This window comes from Mycteria americana, chromosome 5 (assembly GCF_035582795.1).
Source record: "Mycteria americana isolate JAX WOST 10 ecotype Jacksonville Zoo and Gardens chromosome 5, USCA_MyAme_1.0, whole genome shotgun sequence".
Taxonomy (NCBI): domain Eukaryota; kingdom Metazoa; phylum Chordata; class Aves; order Ciconiiformes; family Ciconiidae; genus Mycteria; species Mycteria americana.
In genome coordinates, this window is record NC_134369.1 from 18,971,141 (window position 1) to 18,994,469 (window position 23,329).

The 23,329-nt window shown below is 41.1% G+C and overlaps 1 protein-coding gene across 4 annotated transcripts in view; it reads left to right on the plus strand.

The window, feature by feature from the left end:
- MOB2 (MOB kinase activator 2) overlaps positions 1-23,329 on the plus strand; it is a 122,273-nt gene that overhangs the window by 67,764 nt on the left and 31,180 nt on the right. The window contains exon 1 of one of the 4 annotated variants that reach the window (XM_075502343.1): positions 21,418-21,641. The exons of the other annotated variants lie outside the window; for them this stretch is intronic. Coding sequence (XP_075358458.1) covers positions 21,532-21,641 — 110 coding nt within the window. The 5' untranslated portion in view covers positions 21,418-21,531. Of the gene's footprint in view, positions 1-21,417; positions 21,642-23,329 lie in introns of those variants that run through there. 4 annotated transcript variants of the gene reach the window in all.

Sequence of the window (23,329 nt, forward strand, 5' to 3'; positions counted from 1 at the left end):
AATGTTGGGTTTTTTTTTTTTGGGGGGGGGGGTAACCTCTTGATCAGCCAGTTATTCAGATCAGTGGAGCATATAGTGTAGAATAATCTTGTAATTCTGAAACTGTAGTACTTTATGCCAGATGATATTTTAGTCAGAAAAATCTTTGTTGTTTTTATGTGAAAAAGTGGTTAAGAAATAAAAATCTCAGGCTGTGACATAGAAAGATGCTCATTTTAATACATACTCTTAAAACTGGCCTAATCGGTCTCCTACCCTTTGGAAATATTTAAATCAAAGAATAACCTATAGGAATATAGCTTATCTTTGTGCAGCTAACAGTAACTCTTCACAAATATTTTATTAGGCTCTACCAGAAGCAAAGATTTAATGCACAACTCCTCCAGAATGTGCACTGCGGCCCCTTCCCCGTATTTATTTACTTACTGGAAACATCTCACCTCTTGATATAAAACAATGGTGTGGCACAAATCCAAGGAAACTGTCATCCTTGCTCTTATACAGAATCTCAGGCGGTGATAAATGCTCACATTAGGATTTGAATATTATGAAGATGTTGTTCCATTAACAACCTAGGGCCAGAACAGGGAATAACAAAACACTTCAGACGCTTAACTTTTTTTTTTTTTTTTTTGGTACCTTCTATGCCACCTCCCTCCCCCCAGGTAAACTGCTTTGTGGAGTATGTAGCATGGTCAGGGCTTATAATGAAGGTAGTATATATTCAGGGTAAGAAATGCCCACTAAAAGCAGCCATATAATTTATCTGTTGTACACCAGAACTAATTTATCATCCCAATTTATAGCTCATTAATAATAATTAGGGGCAGTAAATTAACTCTAAACTTTTACACCAGTTATGGTGAATTGCAGATTCAGTAGCTTGATATGCAATGGACAGTTTATTTCTGCTTCGTCCTTCTAAGATGCTCTGAGGACTAGAGCTTTTAAATTGGATATTATTGTGAAAGCATAATGAACAAATACATTAAATATAGCCATTTTAAAAGCTTTTTTTCAGTGAATTCAAGCTTTCCGTTAAAATAGATTGGGAGCTTGTTTCCTTCCCTTACTCACTGTCAAACCATACCTATAATAATGATGATGTAAATTGAGGTTTCTTTCCTCGTAGCTGTATTGAGGGGACTCTTGATTATGGTCTGCTCTAAAGCTAAGGAAGAAAAATAAAGCAAAACCTGTTAATGATTTTTTAAAAGAATCTTCCATTCTCAAAGCTTTGTCCTGCCAATGATGCAGGATGAACCAGCACTTTGCTTGGTGCTGCTAGCCCAGCTAAAAAAAAAAAAAAAAAAAAGCAGCGAGTTCTTTACCTTAATTCTGTGTGGGAGAGAACAGGAGCAATGCTGATGGATGCTAAAGATAACGAAGCGTCGTGCATTGGCAGGAAAGACCCTAATGCTGAATGTTAGGTAGCTGACAGCACCGTGCTGACTTTATGTGCGTGTCAGGTTTTATTGGCTTGGAGCTTTATTTCATGGCAGTGGTGCAGCTACATTACTCAGAGGTGTTGAACCTATTCTTTTCGAAGACAAATCTTTGCTTTCCCAGTCAGTTTTAATTACGAGTATATTCTTGATACAGTAACATGGCATTTTTCTGAAGGGAATTTAATAATTTTTTCATTATAATTTGATTTCATGGAGCTTGTCAAGGGATTTTTGTAATGAGTGATGGCTCATAGAACATTCTGAAGAGGAACTACATTGACTACATATTTAAATATTTTTATGGGGTTAAACGCTGTGTTTTGTTATAGGCTCAGGACTCTCACTGCACTTAAGATTATTAAAAAATCTTTTTTTTTCAGCTCTAAAAGACTGTTCAGTCTGACCTCAACAAGTACAAATTAAGGTAGCTATTCAGGAACTGAAAGAAATCAGATTTTTTGCAGGTTCGTGCCATCTTTTCACTAAAATAATTTGATTTCGCAGTGGCTGGAATATGGCTTTTTGAGAGAGATTGACTCCCACCCAGTTTAGCGCTCTAATACTAAGCAGTTTGGATGTTAGATGCTTTCTGTGAAGGTGGATAACGTACCAAACTTAGTGTGTGATGCCATCAAGCGGGGAAAGATCACTTTGGAGGAGGCCAGTTGGAGCTCTGTGCTGCATCTTAGCTTGCACAATGCCAGGTGATACTGGGGGTCTCTAGAGTTACCCAAGCATTTACTGTGCAACTTAGATTTTTATACAAAATCAACCATGTTGCTAAAGGAGCATTTCTTTTTTATTTGTGCTGGTTGTACTGACTATTCGTGTCACGAGGGACCTTTCTTTTTTGTGTTCTGGAATATAGTTTAAGCAAAAATGCTGTTTTCAAAACATTATTTTTCTAGGCCTGTAACACCTCTTTTCATGGAAGAGTACTGTGCATTCTCTTTGGTTTCCCTCCTGTTGTCCGACATAGAAGGGACCAGGCAGATTTGCGTAGGGGCTGATTGTTGTTTTGGAGAAGGCTTCGTGATCAGAAAATTATCTTTTAATAGCTTTCTGTAGCCATTTCCAAGCCACAAGGTATGAAATGCCTTCTGGGGAGTGCCTTGAACTCTGGAACCAATGCTGATACCTTTCCGAGGTGACCTGGAAGCCGGGAGCATTGGAGCAGTGCAGTAAGAGCTGTTATGCACAGGACCCTGCACCGTAATGCCAGAGGAGGTTGTCTGTTCTGGGAGTGGTTTGTTTCTTGCAGAGCTTGCCTGCCCCGAATTCCTGACTGGTCCCCTTTCTAGCATGGGAGCCAACTGCATGGTGTGCTCCTTGCCACTGTCCTTGCAACTGGATCCAAGGCTCAGGAGATAGAGAAGAAAAGGTAGGCAGCTATGGCAAAGAGCAAGACAGGAGAGCCTGTTGTCTCTGGCCAACAAGCTGGAAAACTAGCTGGGTTGTATTTTCATGCTTGGAGACTCCTGGAATGGGTAGAGAGCTGGGGATTTTGGCATGTGGGGAAGGGAGGGGGACTGACAGAGTGGATGCGTCAGGGTACATGCATGGACTGCACTCGCATGAGCTGGAAGTCGTGGTATGTATGCTATGATGGAGTAATATGTGACACAAGCATATTATGCAAGTTTATGTTGGAGGCACATGCTACAGAAAAGAAAAATGTGATTTAAACCATTGTGAGAGCTGCTGATTAATAGCACTCCATGAATGTTAGAGCTTTTCTTAATACAGGCAGCATAAACTCTGAAAGAACTGGATACTGAGCACATTCCAGGTTTTTTTTCTGCCGGATAACCAATTTGGGATCTAAATTAGATAAGAGTTAATGTCTTTACCAAATTGTGCCATCCCTGTATGATGAAAAGATTTTAAAAAGCTCTAAGCCTAGAATGATTTTGGAACAGGTTACAAAGAGTAATCTCATGAATTTAGAGCATGCTACAAAGAGTAATCTCATGCAAAATTTTGCATTTTAAAAGTAGGCTAGGACACCCCATATAAAAACAAAAGGCAAATTATATATATGTTCTTGGGTACCCACGGAGGATAGGCAATCATGAATGTATTCCTTCAGTGTCTTCTGTGTCATCCACAGCTGGTCCCATGGTTCAACTTTTCGAATTTTTTCCTAAGGTTGGGTTTTTTTTTTCCCCACGAACAATGGCTAGAAAGGCCTTCTAATACTTATATAAAATAGGTTCTGGATTTCTGATGTACGTGGTCTCAGAAACATTCAGACTCTGGCTACTGAAAAAAAGACGGTCAGATAGATACTTAACTTTTGCATTTAGTAAGTTATTTCAGGATTTTTTTTGGGTAGCTCATACACAGGTAGTTTCAAACCAGCATCTCAGGATTTTTTCCAGTGGAGAGCCTTCTTTGTGTTCATGCTAATTTTTTCCTTGTTACTAGTTTTTAATATAAGTTCCTGGAATGCATACGATGAACAAGAAGATCTGTCCTTCCAGACATACAAGTTACAGTTATCAAGTGACTGACATTCGTAGAAAACACACATACTTTTCTGTCCTAATGATCCTCCCCCTCCCCCCCGAGCTAAAGACAATATTGCTACTAGCTTATGGTTTCTGAAGTGGAGATGTAGAACTTCTTGTGTGCTCTGGGAGCTATATTCTGCACTTGAAACAGTATAGTCTCATTTATAAAATAGGGATAAAAATGTCTAGCCACTTTATAAGGAGCTTAAGAACTAATTAACTTGTACAGTTATTTAAAAAGGTGTATTTCTTTGCATTTGTTGCCTTTATTTAAAGGTAAAGAAAGTCTATAGAAGGGTCTAACCACGTGAAAACTCAGGTAAAAATAACTGATTTTTACATTGATGGGTAAGTCTGCACGAAATATAAATACATTTGAAAACAGCAGCACCAGGGTGAGTAAACATTACTAAGCCCAGCCATCCTGTCGCTTACCTTAGAATAATTACTGGTCTGCATTTGAAGAACAAACCTTAACGTTGCCAAACTCCACCTTTTTCCTGCCCAGTCTGTATGTGGGAGAGTTTTTATAAGAATGTATTTCCTGTTTCCCAGACAAGGGAGGGGAAAAATGTGTTTTCTCCTTGTTCTGAAAAACAAAAGACAGGCAGTGACTACATACCCGCATCAGCTGCTAGCCTAAACGTGAGCGTGCAGAGAGCTGAAGGCTACACTGAGTTCCTTAGTTCTACCCTTGGCAAAACGGCATGTTGCTACTGCAGTCTATCTCATTGGGACTTACCCTTAAAGCTTTATGAGAGAGAGAAACTGGCCAAAAGGTGATAAAAAGAGCTGGACGTGTAGTTGTTGTTATGTCACTTGGACCCAATCTTTGGAGCATGGAAAAATTGTCAGTATCTTCCCCCTTTCCTTGCAGGATTTCTTCCCAAACCCCTTGTTTTCAGGCTCTCCCCCCCCCCCCCCCCCTTTTTTTTTTTTTTTACTGTTTAGTTTTTGTCACAGATTATTAAGCTTTGAAGAGTGAGTTTTGCAAGGAACAGAGGATACAGTGGCAGGGAGGGAATGCCTGCTTAAGCTACTTCCAAAGTAATTGTAGCCCTTTTCAAGTGCAATGCTAATCAATTTGTAACAAAAGTAAAAAAAGCACAGGATAAGAAGAACAGAATGATTTTTCTTTTTCTTTTGACTTAGAGGGATATTGTATAGGTTTGGCAGCTCTGTTTTTCTGAGACCAAGTCTATTCATTTAGATTTTAATGGCTCTTCCAATTCTGTCCCGTATTATATGAACAAGAGTAGCCCTAGCCTTTTCCCACCTTAAATTTTGAACATTATTCATATTTGTGCATCCTGATTTAAAATATAAGTAAATTGGAACAGCTGTGTTTTAAAGTCAACTCCACTGGTACAGATTACAAAAATAAATTTTACTTTCATAGAGGCGGCTTCAAACAAGTTAGAGTTCATGTTTCCTTTTTATGCTGTCCTTTTAAGGAAAAAACACCATACTCTTGCTCTCTGGGAGAAGTTTGCAGTCAATAATGCAGGACGTGATCAATAGCGGAATCTCAATGCTCAGATACAGGACAAGTGGTAGTGCATCACTGTGTATTAGAGAGGTCTATCAATAAGTAACAGCTCTCCTAAAAATGGTTCAAGAACTAAAAGCAAGGTTTTGGGTTTTTCAGTAAACAGTTGTGGAATTCTCAGTTCCCTTTTCTCTATTATACTCCGGAAGGGAGTTATGTTGTGTGTAAGTTTGCTGCTTTTGCTCTGTCCATCAGCTCGCACTCTGACTATAGTGGTTCTGAAGGGCATTTGGTGGGAGGGAGAGAGTTTCTTACTGTTTTGGAGAAATTTAGTGGACTGAATAAATAAATTGAGCTTTTGATATTTTACATGTATTGAAAATCTAGATAGATTAATAAGTCTTCAATTTCACTGTCATGACACTGTCAACAGGAAATACGAAGTGTGAATTTCCACTTCTGTGTATGCGCAAGAGAGTTTATCATGATAAATCTGCTCTATAGCATGAGTAAGTATGATAATGATGAGGCAGTTTCTGTGTTGCAAACTATATTGCAATATAGGTTAAATATTTTCATTGTCATGTTCTTGAAAATCAATTGCAGTTTTCTGTTCCCCTGTAAGTACATATTGGAATATGGCAATGCAATTTCAAAATAGATCCATCTCTGAGGATTAAAAAAATATTTATAAACAAAGTGTTTCTTTAAGAGCATGCTTCATCTCATCCTTAGGAGAGTAATTCCCTATTTGTCAAAAATACATACTTCAAGCTTCATACACACCTCAAGATTCAGACATAATGCTCAGGCTTGATTTTCTTTATTGTTATTGCTTAGAGTGATCCTTCAAAGGGTGGTCAGAAAATTGCAAGACTGAGAGGAGATTGTTGTCTTCTGGTAACCTATGACTGTGGTCCCTGAGCTGTTTTCTGACACGTGAGTGTGCGCTGAACAGCTCCACTTGGATTGCCCCTCTCCAGTCTCAAGTCTGAGTCCCCTATTTCTCCAAGTGTTTTCCTGTGTTCTGGAACACTTCTGACTTCCTACTGCAGCAGTATTTAACACCACATCCTGGCATCGTGGAACAATGGAACAAGTGTAATTTTCCTCTGTTATACGGTCTTATCGCTCTCATTTATGGGAAACGATGTACTCACGCACATTAGGCATTGTTCTTTGCAAGCGCATGTGTGAAGCTATTAGCATAAGCATGCCGTTGAACAGTACAGCTAAGCCACTATAGTGGCATACCTCGCCTGAAAGGGATTTCCTGTCCGTAGGTGGGTTTCTGCTGTTTCTGTTATGTGACTCTGCAGTTGCTCCATGGTGAGTTGTGTCACAGGGTTAAACTTGCAGAAAACGAACGCTATGAAAATGCACCATTTCCAGTTGGTTTGGGCAGGGAGGAATGAATGGGAATAATCCTCTCTGAAGAAGCTAGCTGATAGAGGGGCTTAGCTGTGTCACCAAAAGATGCCCTCAGAGGGTTTCAGAAGATCCTAGCGGCATTTTGTGTTGGTAGGCTCTAAAGAACACTGTTAAGAGAGGGATTGATGACCTTTATTTGTTGACTGCATAAGCACTATTTAAATATTAGGGTTTTCATAAATGGGTTTTTAGAAATGAAAAATTTCACTTAGAAATTTTTGAGTATCTGAACGTCAATCTAGTTTGGTTTCTCTGTATCCATTCAGCCAATTTTTGAACAACATTGCAGCTTTTGGATTATCTAATGTTTGTATTTGCACAGAGCAGACGTTTGTTGCCTTCATTGAAATGCAAGGCTGTTTGGGAAAGGTTACACAAGTAGAAAAAACACCAAGCTGCTGATCTGTTTCTCATTGCCAGTCTGTTTTTCTTAAGCAACAATCTGCTAATAGAAGTTGTGGTACAAAAGCAGATGTGTACAGCACAGGAGGACAATCTGGCTTCCTTTGTTGCATGGTGAGAGAGCATGGGCTTTCAAGTTTTGTTGGAAGTTGATTATCTGGAATTAGAAGTGAGGCAGTAAATGAAGCCCCAAAGAGGGTAAACTGCAGCTTTCACTTTTAGTAGAGGTGTAACATGTTGAAGCTGGCAAACGTCTGCAAGTTCTGACTCGCATAATGGCAATCTGTTAAGCCTTGGGTTTCTCATCCATCAGGCAGCCCAACAATCCTTGAAGTATATGGAGTGTGTTTATGGAGAGGGTGAGGGTGGGTAATGTTTTTCAGCGAGTTCAGGTATGGATGGATGTATTTTCTGAGTTCTGTACATTAAAAGTAGCATTGTTAAAGTGAGACAAAGGACAGTATTGAGGGAGTCAGGGGACACAACTTGTTTTGGGGTCTTTCATTGCTGCTCTCTGAATACGTTCCTTGTAAAGGATGGGAGGAGGTATTTGCTCTTTCTGAATATAACAGGGGAGAATGAGAAAGGCGTTGGAGACAGTGGGCAGTAAAGTGGATCTGAGCAGCTTTCCACACTAATGGTCATATTAGTGGATGATGAGACATACTCATTCAGGTTTTAGGCTGTATCATCTTCCCACACTCCTTTCTGCACAGTCCCTTGGGTCCGATAATTTGACTCGAATCAATACTGCTCTTTGCTCAAAGGTATTCAAGGATTACAGTGGAAGCAACACAGTGATAAAGAGCTAATTTTATGTGGAAGAGGATATAACGTTTTTGCCATGTGCTCTCCATTTGTTTCTTACAACCTAATTTTGAATGATCATGCTGTGGCTTCCCCCCCCCCCCCCATCGTTGTGAGTGAGAAAGCAAAGAAAATGGATTACAAGAAAAAACAAGCTTTTTTTTTTTTTTCCCTCCTTGAAGTTTTTAATCAAAGGTAGGGTAACCTGTGTGGGATGAAATGATCCTAATTGTTACTAAGCTGATTAAATATTTATAAAACAAGGGCTATATTATATTTAGAGCTTTGCTGTCTGGAAAATATAAATAAATTGATGATTTTATAGATTTTTCTTTCCTTGCTCAAATAATGATTGCTAGCATCCTTTCTGTTGTCTTAGGATTCAAATATTCTCTGAATTTCTAAATGCTAGAAACTTAAATATTTTAAACTTGCAACATTATTAAATGAAAAATGGTCCTTTAATTTGTTGGGGAATGAAGATCCAGATAAAGTTCTGCGTGCTTGGTCATCCCTACTAAGATTTTAAGAACAGCTCCAGATCTTTTGATCAGTTGTGCTTCCATTGTCTTGAGTAGGCACTTGGATCCCTTCTAAATTAGAAAGGCAGAAAAGACCTGTGGTATTTAAAGACTGGGAAAAATATTTCTAATAATGAGACATAAGGAGGTGGGGTTTTTTAGTTTCTCAGAAGGTCAAGAGGTGAATGTAATATCTAGCTAATGAAGTTAAAAAAAGAGGGGGGAAGAAGAAAGCTATAATCTAACAGAGAAAGGATAACAATCATAATTGGAAACATAAATGGATGTTAAAGCTAGGAGGTTTCAAAGATTCAAAGGATATGTGTTTCAACAGTGGACGTGATCAGCCATTGAAACAAATTACTTAGCAAAATAATTGATTTTTCTTTCTTGTCAGATATACAAGTTAAAACCAGATGCGTTTCTGGAAGGTGTGCTTTAGGCTAATTAAGCTTTGGGTTCACTATGGGGATACCTAGATGGAAGGCAGACAAGAACTGAAGGTTGGTTCTGACCCCAGACCCTACCACTCTGGTTACTGTGGTGTGCTGTCATATAGCGTACTCGAGCATCTTGGGTCTGGTAGCTCGTTTTGTGGTCTGCACCTAATTGTCCCTGCTTCCCCCAGGGCCCCTGGAAAGGAGCTCTGGTCAGGGGCAGCTGCCCTGCCTTGGCTGCTGTCTTCTGTGGGCTCCTGAGCAGGAGGTAGGTGACTGCATCGTCCCCTGCACATGCAGTGTCTGATTTGTGTAATCCCAGTAAATCAGGCTTTTCAGGGAAGCATCAGGTAGGTACTGTGGTGTACCAGCCTAGGGTGCCACTGGAGGAAATGTGTGAATCACCCGGTGGAAAAGTTGGGCGTTACCTGTGTACATTTTGTCTCTGCTCCAAATGTCTTCTGGCGTTGTTGGTCGGGGTATGAAGAATGTTTTTGAGAGTACACCTGTGCTGGAAGAAAGTCAAGTGTAGTTATAGGCAAAATGTGTTTTTTACCAGTATAGCTTGTTTTACTTGGACAGCTCAGGCATGGGTGAGGGGTGACTTCTAAAATGCGTGCGCAAAGCACAGGTTTCATAGGAAGTGCTGTGTCTACAGTAGCAGCCGCTCTTTGCTAGCATGCTGTATTTGTGTAGGCAAAATATCTTCTCGGATCAAAAAAGCACATTCATTGTGAAATACCTCCAGGGATGGCGACTCAACCACTTCTCTGGGCAGCCTGTTCCAATGGTTGATAACCCTTTCAGTGAAGTAAAATTTCCTAATATCCAGTCTAAACCTCCCCTGGCACAACTTGAGGCCATTTCCTCTCATCCTATCACTTGTTACTTGGGAGAAGAGACCGACCCCCACCTCTCTCCAACCTCCTTTCAGGTAGTTGTAGAGAGCAAGAAGGTCTCCCCTCAGCCTCCTTTTCTCCAGGCTAAACAATCCCAGCTCCCTCAGCCGCTCCTCATAGGACTTGTTCTCTAGACCCTTCACCAGCTTCGTTGCCCTTCTCTGGACACGCTCCAGCACCTCAGTGTCTCTCTTGTAGTGAGGGGCCCAAAACTGAACACAGTATTTGAGGTGTGGCCTCACCAGTGCTGAGTACAGGGGCACGATCACTTCCCTACTCCTGCTGGCCACACTATGATCTTAAAGGTCTTTTCCAACCTATACGATCCTGTGATTCTGTGAAATAATTAGAATATGTAAGCTATGAAAACCATAGTGGGGACACAACTATTTAGTTTCTCTAGAAGGTTAAAACTGATGAAGTCAGCCCCAGGAAGGGGTGTGCAATGTTGATTTGTACCTACCTGGCAGATCTTGTCTCTATGTAAATTTTAAGCTGTGGTAAGTATTGCATATTTTGTCTTGCCTTTAAAACTACTGTCCCCCAACAAACCATTATTGGTGAAGACAAAGAAATAGTCATATGAGGCAAAAGATAAGAGGAGCTTTACGTTACCTGCATGTTGCTAACAGCTGGATCCATGCTGATTTATTCCTTCTCCAACTGGCTGTTTAAAAGGCAAAGTTTTATCTCAGGAGGCTTGTCTCCTGAAGGACTTACTGAATCCTTGGACAGTGAAGCACAGTTTCTTGTCCCTTTTCTTTTGGTGTAGGAAGTAAACAGTCTTTGTTTAGCGCTCCCCCCTGCTCTAGGCCTTCTCTCCTCCATTAGGCAGACCAGGAGGACTTGATAGGCTGTACCGCCAAGGGCTGTTGAGAGGCCTGGGATTACAGGGCAATGGGTGTCTGTCACTGCTCACCTGACTGATAGCAAGGCCTCACTTCTCAGTGGTATTACTTCTGTGTCACGTCTATGTTTTGGCATGCACCCAAATTGTGATGGATATGGATATTGACTTCACTTAGGTGGATTTTTGCCAGTTTCTTTATAGATTGTTCATAGGGAAAGGCAAGCAGAAAGATACTTTGTACAAGAGTTGCTAGTCAACAGGTGTACAAGCAGTAGTGCTAGCAGCATAGCTGCGGTCAGGTTCCAAATATGCATGAACATTTGCATGAACATTTGCATATACAAACAAAGCAAAGCCTAGTTTGTGGAATAAAAAATGTTATTACTTTCAGAAACAGCAATAGCAATGTGTTTTGAATGTTGTCTCATTAAAAGTAACAACCGTACCTTTTTATGATAAAAGGATTTTTTTCAAAATTTGCATTTAGTTGGCCACGTGTTCATTGTATAAATGTAGAGCTTGTATTGAGAAGAAAATCAAGATTTTCTTCTACCCTGTAGAGCTAAAATACCATGCCCTTATCCCCTCTTGTCCCTGGCCCTCTGAGGAAGCTGCATCATATTGATCGTGATTCTCAAAGAGGTTAAGAGCCAACCTTTTAATTTCCAGTTTAATATAGCACTTGAACACATACGTAAATTCTTTTGAAGCTGGTAAATTCTTTTGTAGCTGTTCTGTGTCATCTTTTAATGTGACTATTGCTCAGGTGTGGTGACCCTGAGCTGGCTGACTCTTTGATATAGATATGTGTACAAGTAAAATGATAAAAGGCTGCATCTGTTTGGAAGAATTTTGCATGGTTCATACTTCTGGCCAACCTATGGAAGAGCTTGTAAAGTTTAGATGATATTTTGAATAATCTGCTATGTTTTGTTCCTGGTGTTTCTGGTTAATGTGTACAAACTAGAAATACATCCTGTTTCTTCTTTTGTCAGATGTGCACCTGTCCATTTTATGAAAACATCAGGAGAAACTCTTCAACAATCCCCTTTTCTGTTGAATACGCATTTAGAAGTGAATTGTTTTACTGAAGTTTTAAGGATATTTTGGAATCGGCATGCCCATTTTTCTAATCCTGTTTTACGGTCTCATCTTACAGAAAGTTAAGGCAACTGCAGTAAAGACAAGGGAAGAACAATAGTGAAGAAAGCTAAGGAGAAAAGTTAATACCTATTTCATAACACTAACAAAAATAAAGCTACTGAAATGAAAAATAACTGTTCCTTTACTAAAGTAAAAACAATGAAAAGATTGATGGTGCTGCCCATGTGTGGGTGTATACATGTTTATGTAATGTGGGAAAAATTTTCTAACAAACTAAGAATAGTGGTTAAATATTTGTCCTCTTGGTAGTATCCTGGTCATGATGCAATTCTCAGCAAAAAGTACTATAATTATACAGGGAAGTTGCTATTTGCATAGTGGAACACAATGTATTTTCCCTAGTTGCAAATAATTTTTAGAGCAGAACGTCAAAAGAGAAAGGTTCACATACTGTGTATTGGAGCACATTTTCTTGATGCGTATAATGTACCTTCAAAGTGGAGAAATAGCTCAAGGTGCAGGATGAATACATATTCTATTATTCGCTTTCACCGTCCCAATAAGAAGCCTAGAAAAATGCTAAAATGCTTCAGGTAGTGTGTATCACTGAATTAGATAAAATTTGATATATATTTATCTTGCTTTAGAGAGGGGCTCAACTGCACTCACACCTCAGGGGAAGTAGTGGCAGAGTTGGACTTTTGAGAAATCTGGAGTTGTCCTTCCCCTCTTCTGTTATTACATAGTATTTGTCTCTCCTGTGGCACTCACCTGCCTGTGCATCCTCACAGTAATACTGCAACTTCAGGGCCTTTTCCTAGTCATGAAGCAATTTTCATCAAGCATTTGAAAAAGATGTCTTTGCCATGTTCATGGTAATGGTATTTCTCAGTAGCTAAGTAGGAATTATGATAGTATGACATTATCACCCATTGATCCTAGTCTCAGTACGTATTGATATGGACAAAGTCCTGAAAGCAAGTAGTTTAGGAAAAGTATGCAAAGCAAGCCATGCAAAATGTAGATTATAGTAATTTTTTTTTTTTTTTAAGCTGTGGAATTGGGGTAGAGACTTATTTAGCAAAATTCATGCAGAATTGTCTTGGTAGACGCAGTAGTGTCCTCTTCTCAGTTTCTGTCCAGTACCTTAAGTGCGACTGTTTTGTGCTTGAGAGCAGGCAAGGCTAATTTTCTTACTGCATTACTAAAACATGACAAATGGCAATCTTGTCTAACCAGAATGGCAAAGCTCTTCTGTCAGCCAGTGCTTTTCTTTGTTTCCTAGTAAATAAACATCCATTTAAGAGTTGTAATGGACTATGGGGGAAAAGGTGTAAATCTAGCTATAGAACAAATTCTAGGCAAAATGGAGATTTTAAACAAGACAGCATCACAAAAACTTTATATACAGCAGTGTTGCTCAAAGACAGATCTGTGCTTAATGGTGTTATTTTTAAATCCATGTCTTTTTTTCTCCATGATTGGCTTAAACTCAGGACTCTTCCATTGTGCATTCTACCATTTATTTTCTTTTTCCTTGATCAGAGGAGATTTGGGTTCATAGAAGTTTCCTTTATTTTATGGTGTTTCTCTCTCAAGATGTAATCCATGACTGCCTCTTAAGCAGGGTTTACAGCAGTGCAAGCATGTCACAGTAATAAAAATACTTGTGTCCTGTAAAGCAATAATCTAGCCATAATTTGGAAGGCAGTTATGTTACAAGTAGACCTTCTCATGACCTCTGTATGTTTCCAGGAGGGGCTTTTTAAACAATTGCTTTCAAATATTCTGAGCCTAAAAAGGAAAATTCTGATGGTTGGAGATAATTCAAGTAGTTGTGTTTTATATTAATTTTCTATAGAGAAGTGATATTTTACTCTTTTGGATGTTCTTTGAGGATTTTTTTTTTTTTATTACTAGCAAGATTTCACTCAATGGCTAACTTAACTTGCTTTTGAAGAATTGTTATTTAGAAACAATGAATATGATACAAACCCAACAATTCTATGTATACAGGCTTTTTTAATTCACCAGTTCCTTATTGAACTAGACCAGTGTGCTTCCAGCATATGTTAGTGCAGTGCCTGAAAAAAGTGTATGGTAGTCTTAACCTTAAATTGTATTATCCTGTCACTTTTTGTCCAAATCTGTCCAGAATTTGTGGGAGAGGGTTGATCTCAAGATCATATGATCATGTTGTGTTTTGTAAGATTCTCAAAGTTTTGTACCATCAAAGTGTGAGATTCAAATCAAATGGCTAAGTGAATGCACTTAAGCCATTTTCTTTATCAGAAAATCAAAGCATGAAAACTGGCTATATTTTTGTAACAAGTTTTAGGAAAATTACAAGCAAGTTACTTATGCTATACAGTTTTGCATGGCTGTGCCTACATAAGTGTATGTCCCACATGCAGCTGAGCTCTCACACAGCCAAGACTGGCAAGCGCAGCAAAGACCCAAGACAGCGCTGCTGTGAGAATATTATGGGTTCTTGTGTGTAACATCTTGACTATAACCAAGTGTGAAGAATTGTCCTATAAAATTGGAAGCGTTTTTTTAGTAAATTTACAAATCTCTCATTTAACATACTGAAAAAGAACTGTTAATGTTTTCAAATGGCTTGAAATGCTTAATCAGCGGTATGTTAGGTTTGAGGATTCCCAAAGGCAAGATCTTCATGCTTTTACTTCCACGACTGTTTGAAATGCAGCTGTGTAACTTCAGCAGAGGTGAGTCCCTGTGACAAACTACTTTTTAGTGTCTTTCTGTAGCCCTGTGTCCATCTCCAGTGCACGCCTTTACATGCACCCTGACCAAACAGGTTTTACTTCAGAGCTGTGAAGTGGCCCCTCCTCTGGGCTGAGCTGCCGCAAATGCAAACAGTACACGCAGCTTTGCAAAGCTGAACGACTGCTGGAAATATTTTCATCTGTTTCATAAATTTGAACTTTTTCAGGTTTTAAGTTAGGTACTTTATGGCATCGTTTGCATGGCAGAAGCTGTTATTGGCCTCCTGTCGCTCTGATCTGTGCTGGGCCTGTGAGGTATTAAGAAATCAAATTAGCTGGGATGCAGCATGTGTGTTTTGAGTTGTATGTGGAATGCAAACGTGCACTGGTCTGGGTGTGAACCAAGTTAATTTTGTGACTTCTGGATTTTGTGGTCCTGCTCTTTAGAAGTAGTAGCTAAGGAATTATTCTGTAAGTGCCAGGAATTACAATGAATAGTTTCCGCTGTTTAATCTTACATAATGTAAGCTCTGTGTGTTATATTTTGTAATGCATGCCTGGAGAAAAATCTCCTAGAATAAATTTCACGCTTATTTCATGAATTGCTTTTCCCTCATGCTGTCATCTAAATATGATGTTACCAGATAAAATAATTTGCTGTACTGAAATGAAGCCATTTCTAGCACCGAGAAGGAGGGAAACTTGTATTTCCTTAGTGGCTCTCCATCTGTCTTGCGGGGAAACCTCTGCAAGTTCACTCCCAGCATCTCCCCTTTTTCCTTCTATGCCTTTCCCACCCAAGCGTAGATAGTCCTGACCAATAGCAGTGCTGACACAGATACCCTCCTTTCCTGTGCTGATTATACCTTTGACTCCTTAGTCTAGAGTTTCGTGCCAATTTGCAATTAGGGTTTTGTTTTCCATGCCATATTTACCTAAGTCTGTGAAAACAGTAGTTGTGTTGTAAAACTTACACGGAGAGTTCTGTATATATGTAGCAAGTAGCTCCGAATATGTTAAACAATCCCTGGGGAGAACTTCTTAGCCAAGTTTTAGAAGTTTTACCTCTTTATATGAAGCTTGAGCTCCAGCATATTTGGGGGAGGGAAAGAAAAGAATAGGAGTCTTTCATTTTAGCTTTTCTGTATGAAATGCATATTATTGCACTAATGCTTCCCTGGAGTGCAGCCTAGTTAAACTTCAAAATTAGGGCAAGAAAAAAAAAGGAATGGTAAAATGCAAGATGAAGTTCTCACTTGTGTTATCTCTAGGAAGGAACTAACAGTGGCTGCAATGGTATAAATTAAGCATCTCAATCTTTACAGTACGCTGTGAGCACCCCATGCAGCCTATCAGCAGGTACTCTGCTTAATGACACTTCTTCCTCTGACTTAATCTGTGAATGCATATATCGAAAGATATCCTTTTGGGCACTCAGAATGATAAATGCATCAGCTTCACCAGCACATCTTTACTTGTTTGTGTTTTGTTCTCTCCTCCTCCCTCACAGAAAGAAAAAAAGGGATTTTGTCCTCTCTGAGATAGATGTTGCCTGTCACTTGAGCTTCACTGTCACCTGGAGCTATTGCTAGGCTTTTGCCCAGCAAACTTTGTCTATGTGGAAGACGGTTTTATGAGGGTGATCGATTTGAGCTGTTTATTTGCAAATATTTTCCAGTTTATTGTTCTTTTATATAGTAGTGCCAAGCATATTGTTTTGCAAACTAGAAACAGGAAAACTCTCTGCCTCCTGAGGCTGTGTCATTGTGATGTTTTATTATTTTGGAATGAACTGTGTAAGAAAGGACTTCATCCGTCACTGAAATAGGGTGCTATATAATGGTATACAACACCTTAGTACAGAAAGCAAAGAACCTTTTCAGTTGAAAGCAGGGGAAACTTTAAGCAGAACGCAGTAATCTTGGAACGTGCCTGGGATTCAGAATAGTAACTTTTAAAAACAGAAATTATTTTTATAACAGTGGTAAGTTTTCAGGGATACTACAAACTAAGGTCTGAATCTGATGTTTTTCTCCAACTCCATGGCAATTCATTGACTCAGAATCTACTTGCCACAAACTTGCCTGGAACAGCTGCTCAGGAAACAAGTGTCCTGCCAGCGTATGTTTTGCAGAGGGCTTCTGTCACTTGAGGTGGGCTGACTCAGGAGGACTGACTGAAATGCAGGTGGTAAAAATCAACTCTGCCCTCTATTTCACATCGCTTCTCCATGTAGACTCTGAGTGTGACCATCCCATCCTTTCTTAATAGTTCTCAGGTACTTGTTCAATGCTGGTACAGTTGAATATCTCCTGCTGAGCTGCCGCTATTGCTGCTTCCTTCAACACATTCATGTTCTTCAGCTCTCATCTGTACACACTTCTTGATGAACCTGGCTTAACTTGACATTTCAGGGGATTTCAGAACAATAGATGTGCCTACACACATGCCAGAAATACAGTACCTTTGAGATCACAATTTCTCTGTTTGGTACATAGAGCAGCACTCACTTTCCTTTTTCTTTTTTCTGTATTTTTTTTTAGTAAAGTAATACTTGATGAACCCTTGGTTCTTCTCATTTTGTGCATCCTTTCCAAAATGCCGTAATACAAACTCTTTGGAGTTCCTGGTGAAGCTTTACTGGTATTTTGAAGTATTTTGCTGTTCTTGCTGCAATGGATAGTTTGTTTCTCATGTTATGGATTAGGTGGGAATATCGTATATCATTTTTTCTCTCTGCCTATTGCAGAAAAAAAAACCCTCAGTACTGATGTGGTTGTAAGTAAGGTGGTGGTTGCAGGATAGACACTGACTTCTTGTTACCAGAGCTTTCAATAAAGCAGCAAATGTCGGCACCTTGTCACTCGCAAATGTGCTGCTTTTAAGCTCAGTCTTTGATGCACAAACTTTCTGCAATGTGTGTGGCCACTGATAAGGCTTGTATCACAACACTCTGTGTGGTCAGGAAGACCAATTTCTCCTGCTCTTATGTCAAGAGTAGAGCTCAAAGTATACCCTTGAAATATTTTATCTCCCCCTTCACTGTGACCACCTCCAAACTACTTTTTGAGACTGAGACAACTTTGACTTCAGCCTGTCTTTTGTCCAAAATCCATGCCTTTGCTGTCTATATGGAGCAGAGCTGCTTGTGCCATCTTTGCTGCTGTGTGAGAAAGACAAAACGGAGAGCAAATGTAATCTCAGTATACATACTGCTTAGAGGCAAGCTGAAGGATAAAATGTTTTCATTGCTAATTTTAAGTGGTTCCGGAGACTTGGGGATGCACTGTGAGGTAACTGGAAAAGGGTACTTGGCTAGGTGGTAGCAGGGCACGCTAAAGTTAAACAAAAGGCTAATTAGCTAGCAAAACTGAAACGTATGTCAGGCAGGGACACACAATAAACTTCAGTTTAATTTAAAACAGAACTTTACAATCTGATGTTACAAGACCTCATTTCTATACATATAAATGCTGAATTGTACCTTAATCAAAATAATTATTATGATTTTTTTTTTCCTGACATTGTTTGCTTGTCTGGGTTGATATGACTTGCTTTCTTTGCCAAACCTCTGGGTACTAGTATACATCCCTGTGGTGGCTGTTTTACACTTAATTTTTATGGAACCCTGAAAGGGGCAAATAAATATGTAATTGTGTAACTGCTGCTTATAACATCATTATAAACACAAAGCATTATTCATAAAATTTATAAATACCATTCCTTGGCTTGGTAGTTGGGATCAATGTAGAAAACTTTCTATTGGTGTACTATAAGCACATATAGTCATGTGTAAGTGGTGGGAAATGGGGCTCCCTTCTTCCCAGCGTACTGTTTTGTGCCCTTACTCTGTGCCACTGGTGATGTTACTGTTTTGCTGACGTGTCTGTAGGACCGATACAAGTCATAAAGCTGTTGGTAGGTCCATTCACAGATACTTCTGTTAACGTTTTAGTGATAATGTCAGTACACAACTCCGTGATCTTTCAAGCGTGGCTGGTGGGTAAGGGATATGGGAGAAGCAGTTTGCCACTGCTGAAGCGAACTTGTGCTAAGGTGGGATCCAACAGTTGTTACATGCAGAGTGTGTTGAGGAAGCAAGTGAAAAAGAAGCTGCCAAAGGATGTAAATAGGCAGGATGTCGGATGGCTGTAAGACACACCCTTGAGGAAGTGCAGATACACATCCTTCAGAATATGCATACATAGAGATCAACCAGTAGCTGTGTTCAAATAAATACATTGCTTTTAGATTGAGCACTGCTCTTTCTGGATGCAGCAGCTTTCAAGTAAACCCATTTGTGTCTGCACATGTCCTCTAAATCTTGTTAAAGTGTGAGAATCCATATGCACATGTGTTTTAAATTACTTATATTGAAGCCATATAAATAAAGTGTATGTGCTTAAATTGTGCTTCCTATAATAACCTTGTTTCATTTTTATTTTTTTGGAGCATTTAAAATTGACTTTGAGATGCTGGGTTTTCCCACAAATTGCATAAAATCCAGTACTACAGCATGCAGTTGATCCAAAAAGGGGATACTGCTTGAATGAAGGAAGACTGATAGGTGGAGGAAAGGCGGGAAAGGGTGCTGCGGAGATGTATGGTTGAGGAAAGGGAAAGGAAAGCACCAGTTTGATGCAGAAGCTGACAGAATAGCAAAGTGGGTCACTTATCTGGGTCAAAGTAAAAAGATATTAGGTTTAAAAATTTTATTTCAGTTCATCTATCAGTTTTAACAGCAGAGCATCAGTTCCTAACCTGTGTGAGATCACTGAAGCTCCCTCCATCTCTGAAGAACAAATGTTTAGCCGTCAGAGTCATGGAGAGGCCAGCTTTCCTAATACAACTGTAACACCACAGAGCTGTATTTATTTTGGTTTGACCCCTGGATTTTTCTTTAATTTACTTTGGATAGACAGACTTTTAATAAAACTTAAGCTGCTTTATATCACAGGCTTGTTGTTTTTAGGGTGGTTTTTAACAAACAAAATTCTCTCTGTGCAGATTTCACTGGTGAATGAAACCAGGGCAACTGCCCTCTTGCCAGGTGTCCTTGCTCCGTTTGCCAGGACTGTTGCTTTTTAATGTTACTGTGACATGTCGCTGTTACTTGGGGAAAAGATTGAGTGAGCATCAGGTTTTTCAAGGGTTGGATAATCTGGATGAAGCACCAGGCTGCAGAGTGGAAAGCTGAGCTGTGTTCAGCTGCAGGCTTCCTGTGTGCTATCAGTGAAGTCATTAAAACTCTGTCTTAAGTGGATTGCTTGGAGAGTGGGAATACAAATACCTCCTGCTTCACAAGGATGTGGAGGCCTAAGTTGGATGTGCCACTAAAAGACAGTGCATAACTGACAAACAGGGCTGCCTGGGTAGGTGCTTTGGGACTGAGAAGTAGCACATTATTCCTCCAAGCTGTGTCATGTGGCTGCGGTTTCTTGGGTTTGTGCAAACAGCAGCCACGTTCCCACCCGCTTTGACCAAGCGATGCCAGGTTGGTGACGGCAGCAATGGCATGATTTGTGCTAGGTTTAATTCAACAAGTCTGTTGGCCTCCTGTTTACAGGGGAAGATGCCTATTTAGTAGATGAACTGGAGTGCTTGGCAATACCTGTCTGGGGAACTGACCCTTCTGACTGCAGCCGGTGTTGCAGATGTACCTAAAATGGCAAAACCACTGTTTTCTGCGAGATGTCATGGGTCAGGTTTTAGCATATCAGAATAAGTGATGTCCTCAGGCTTTGTGTTCTAAGTCATGTTATGCCACACCCGTCATATTTTTTTGTTATGATTTGGCTCTAAATGCTACATCAGCAAGCCGTGGGCACAGCTGCCTGTCCAAAAGGTGTGTGTTGAGTGGTGGTTACGTGGCATGGAGAAGGAGCTGGACAAACAGTGCCATGAGTTTTCCTAACAGACCGTAGAAGGGCAAAGTGGTTTCTCTGTGTAAAACTGGTGTGTCACAATGGACCTCGTGTTTGGGGATGCTGCTTAAATCACTCATCCTCTGAGGACTGTTACCAAATGCCTCCTCTTAACTCTGGTCGTAATGGCAAGGTGGGTCTTGCTGTTTATGGTTTTACTCTTCTTCACCCTTCCTCTGTTTAAACCCCTGTGATAAAGGTCTTGATGTCATTGCTGGGCTGACAGTCACTGTGTAAAACAGTGTTTCTGGCAGAATGTATCTAGCTCTGCTCTTGGTCCTGAGAGAGCAAGGCAAAGCCTTGCTCGCGAAAGGTGTCATTGTCCCCATTTCTGATCGTGAGTCCAGCGTGGCCCCGTTACGGATAGGGCCTGTACTGGAGACAGCAACAGCATGGTGTCACCGTCCTAGCAAATCTTTGTCGTGCTTACTTCTTGGCTGCCAAGAGAAGTGGCAGAGGATGTTATTGATGGTGGTGCTTGTGTTGGACAGCGCTGCTTTGGTGATCTCTCTAGGGCCAGGGCCGGGGCACTTCCTCCCTCCCACCCCGCCGCTGGCAGACCTGCTACAGCCCCGCAGCTCCTCGCAGCGCTTTCCTGAAATGTATCGCAAAGTCCTGCCCGGCGCCCAGGGCCGAGGGAGCAGAGGCTTGTACCACCCGGCCGCGGCCTCGCTGCCTGTCCGGGGCAGCGCGGCGGAGCCCGGGGGCGGTGCCTTGGCCCCACGCCGCGGCCTTCTCCGGCCTGAAAGGGCCGATCCCGGGGCAGCGCCGGGCGGAGGAGCCGCGGCGGCCGCCCGCCCCCAGCGCCGCTGCCCATTGGCGGCGCCAGGCGGGGGCCGGGCCGGGGCGCTCGGCGGGGGCGGGCGGCTGCTGGCCGGGGAGAGCGGCGGAGAGCCCGGGCCGTGCCGTGCCAGCCGGCGCCCCGGCCTTTCCCCGCTCCGCTGTGCTCGGCTGCGCCGCGCTCCTCCCGGCGTACCATGGTTGGGGATCACTGCAGCCTCCCCGGTGAACGGCCCGTCCTCGCCCAGAGTCCCAAACCCGGATTAAGCTGCAAAATGGTCCTGCAGGCGGTGGGCAAAGTGCTGCGGTAAGGACGGGTCCGCCGGTGGCGGCGGGCGGGCGGGGCGGCTGCCCCGCGGAGCTCAGTGCGTGTGCGTGAACCGGGGGGTTCCCCCAGGAACGTATGTACGGCCCTGAGAGGGGCGGGAAGGGAGCTCGAGCTTAAGTTAAAAATCTGGCCCGGGTGCCTTGTTCTGCTCAGCCCCTCTCGCGTCTGGAGGAGGGAGGCTGCTTTTGGCTCCCTCTGGACCTCGTGTAGCAATCTAGGAAGGTGGAAGTTGGAATAGCAATAGCTGCTTGGAGAAAAACATTTGTCCACCCATAATACTGCAGTCAAATTTTGTTTGAGCTCCCCGAGAACTAAATTTCCAGGATGTAAGCAGGCAGCGAAGGTCCTGGCTTTCCTGAATAAGGAGTCTGACCAAGATGCTACATATACTTTGGCACGTTTTCTACAGAAATGTCGTAAGACGAGGGGAAAAAATTGCTCATGTAGCTCACAAGGACTTGTGTGAACACTGAGACCTGTATGACTACTGAGACCAAAACCAGACTCTTTGGCAAAGGATGTGCAGTAATTTGATTCGGAGGAGTTCTGACCCGTTCTGGTTTGCAGGGAAAAACGTCACCACAAATATTAGGATTAGCAGCCTTGCTCTTCAACAACTGCAGCTTTTTATTTTGGTTAAGTGTGTTCAGATATTTTTCTGGGATCTATGAAGAATGGCATTGCTGCTCCAAAAAGGAGCCTTGTTCCTCCAGCGTAACTTAATTTGGCAAGCTTTTATTTGTCCTTGTTTCCTACTATCTGTTGCCAGTTGTTAAATGTTTGTCAACAGAAACATTATCCCTCTTCCTCTGTTGACTCATGTCTCTTCTCTCCCTAAGCGAGTTTAGGGGAGCCATTTATTAAGCAGAGCGGTCTGATCACAAAGCGGCTGAGCTCTGGCTGCAGCTTAAACTAGAGAAGTTCACTGGGCTTAAAGTAGGCTTGGTGAGAACAACTGCTTAGGGTTGCTCTTAAAGAAGTCCTGTATTGCAGTACTTTTTGTTGTTTTTTAGTTTTTTTCCTGTTAAAAATACTTTCCTGTAGAAAACATTAGTTTAAGGAATTCAGGTTTCTTTTTCAGCTTTTTAACAAGTTTAATGTCCGTTTGCATTTTTGGGGGGTGGTGTGTCTATAATTCAGTATGGTGTTACACAGCTGGTCATATAATAAAATCCTTTGGCCAGCGGCTTGCTATTCATGCTGTGAACCTTTTGAAGTTTTTGGTAGCTGTTCTGTTGGCAGCACTCCCAGATGTAAATAGATGGATGCCTCTGTAGGGAAGAATTGCCAAACCTTTTGTTCAGCATCTATGGCAGTTTATTTTAAAGTATAGGTAACTTCCTGTGACTTAGCAGTGAAACATATATTTTTATGATTTGTTCAGTGCACACTTTTGAAAAAGTATAACACAACCTTGTTCTTTCTCCTGCACCTGGAGTATGTGCAGAAATTGTGCATAATTTTATTTGCTTTTTCCCCTGACGTTTGTTTTCTACATATACTATAAAACTGTTGTGAAAGCAGGAAAAAGTTGTTGTTGTACATGAAATATTCTGGGCTCGGGAATTAATAGCATAACTTTATTTGCTAAGCTGTTACTAGATGGGAGTGATTACTATTTTGTAGTAGAGGGGTTTTTTAAATGTATCTTTTCATTCTGGGCTATC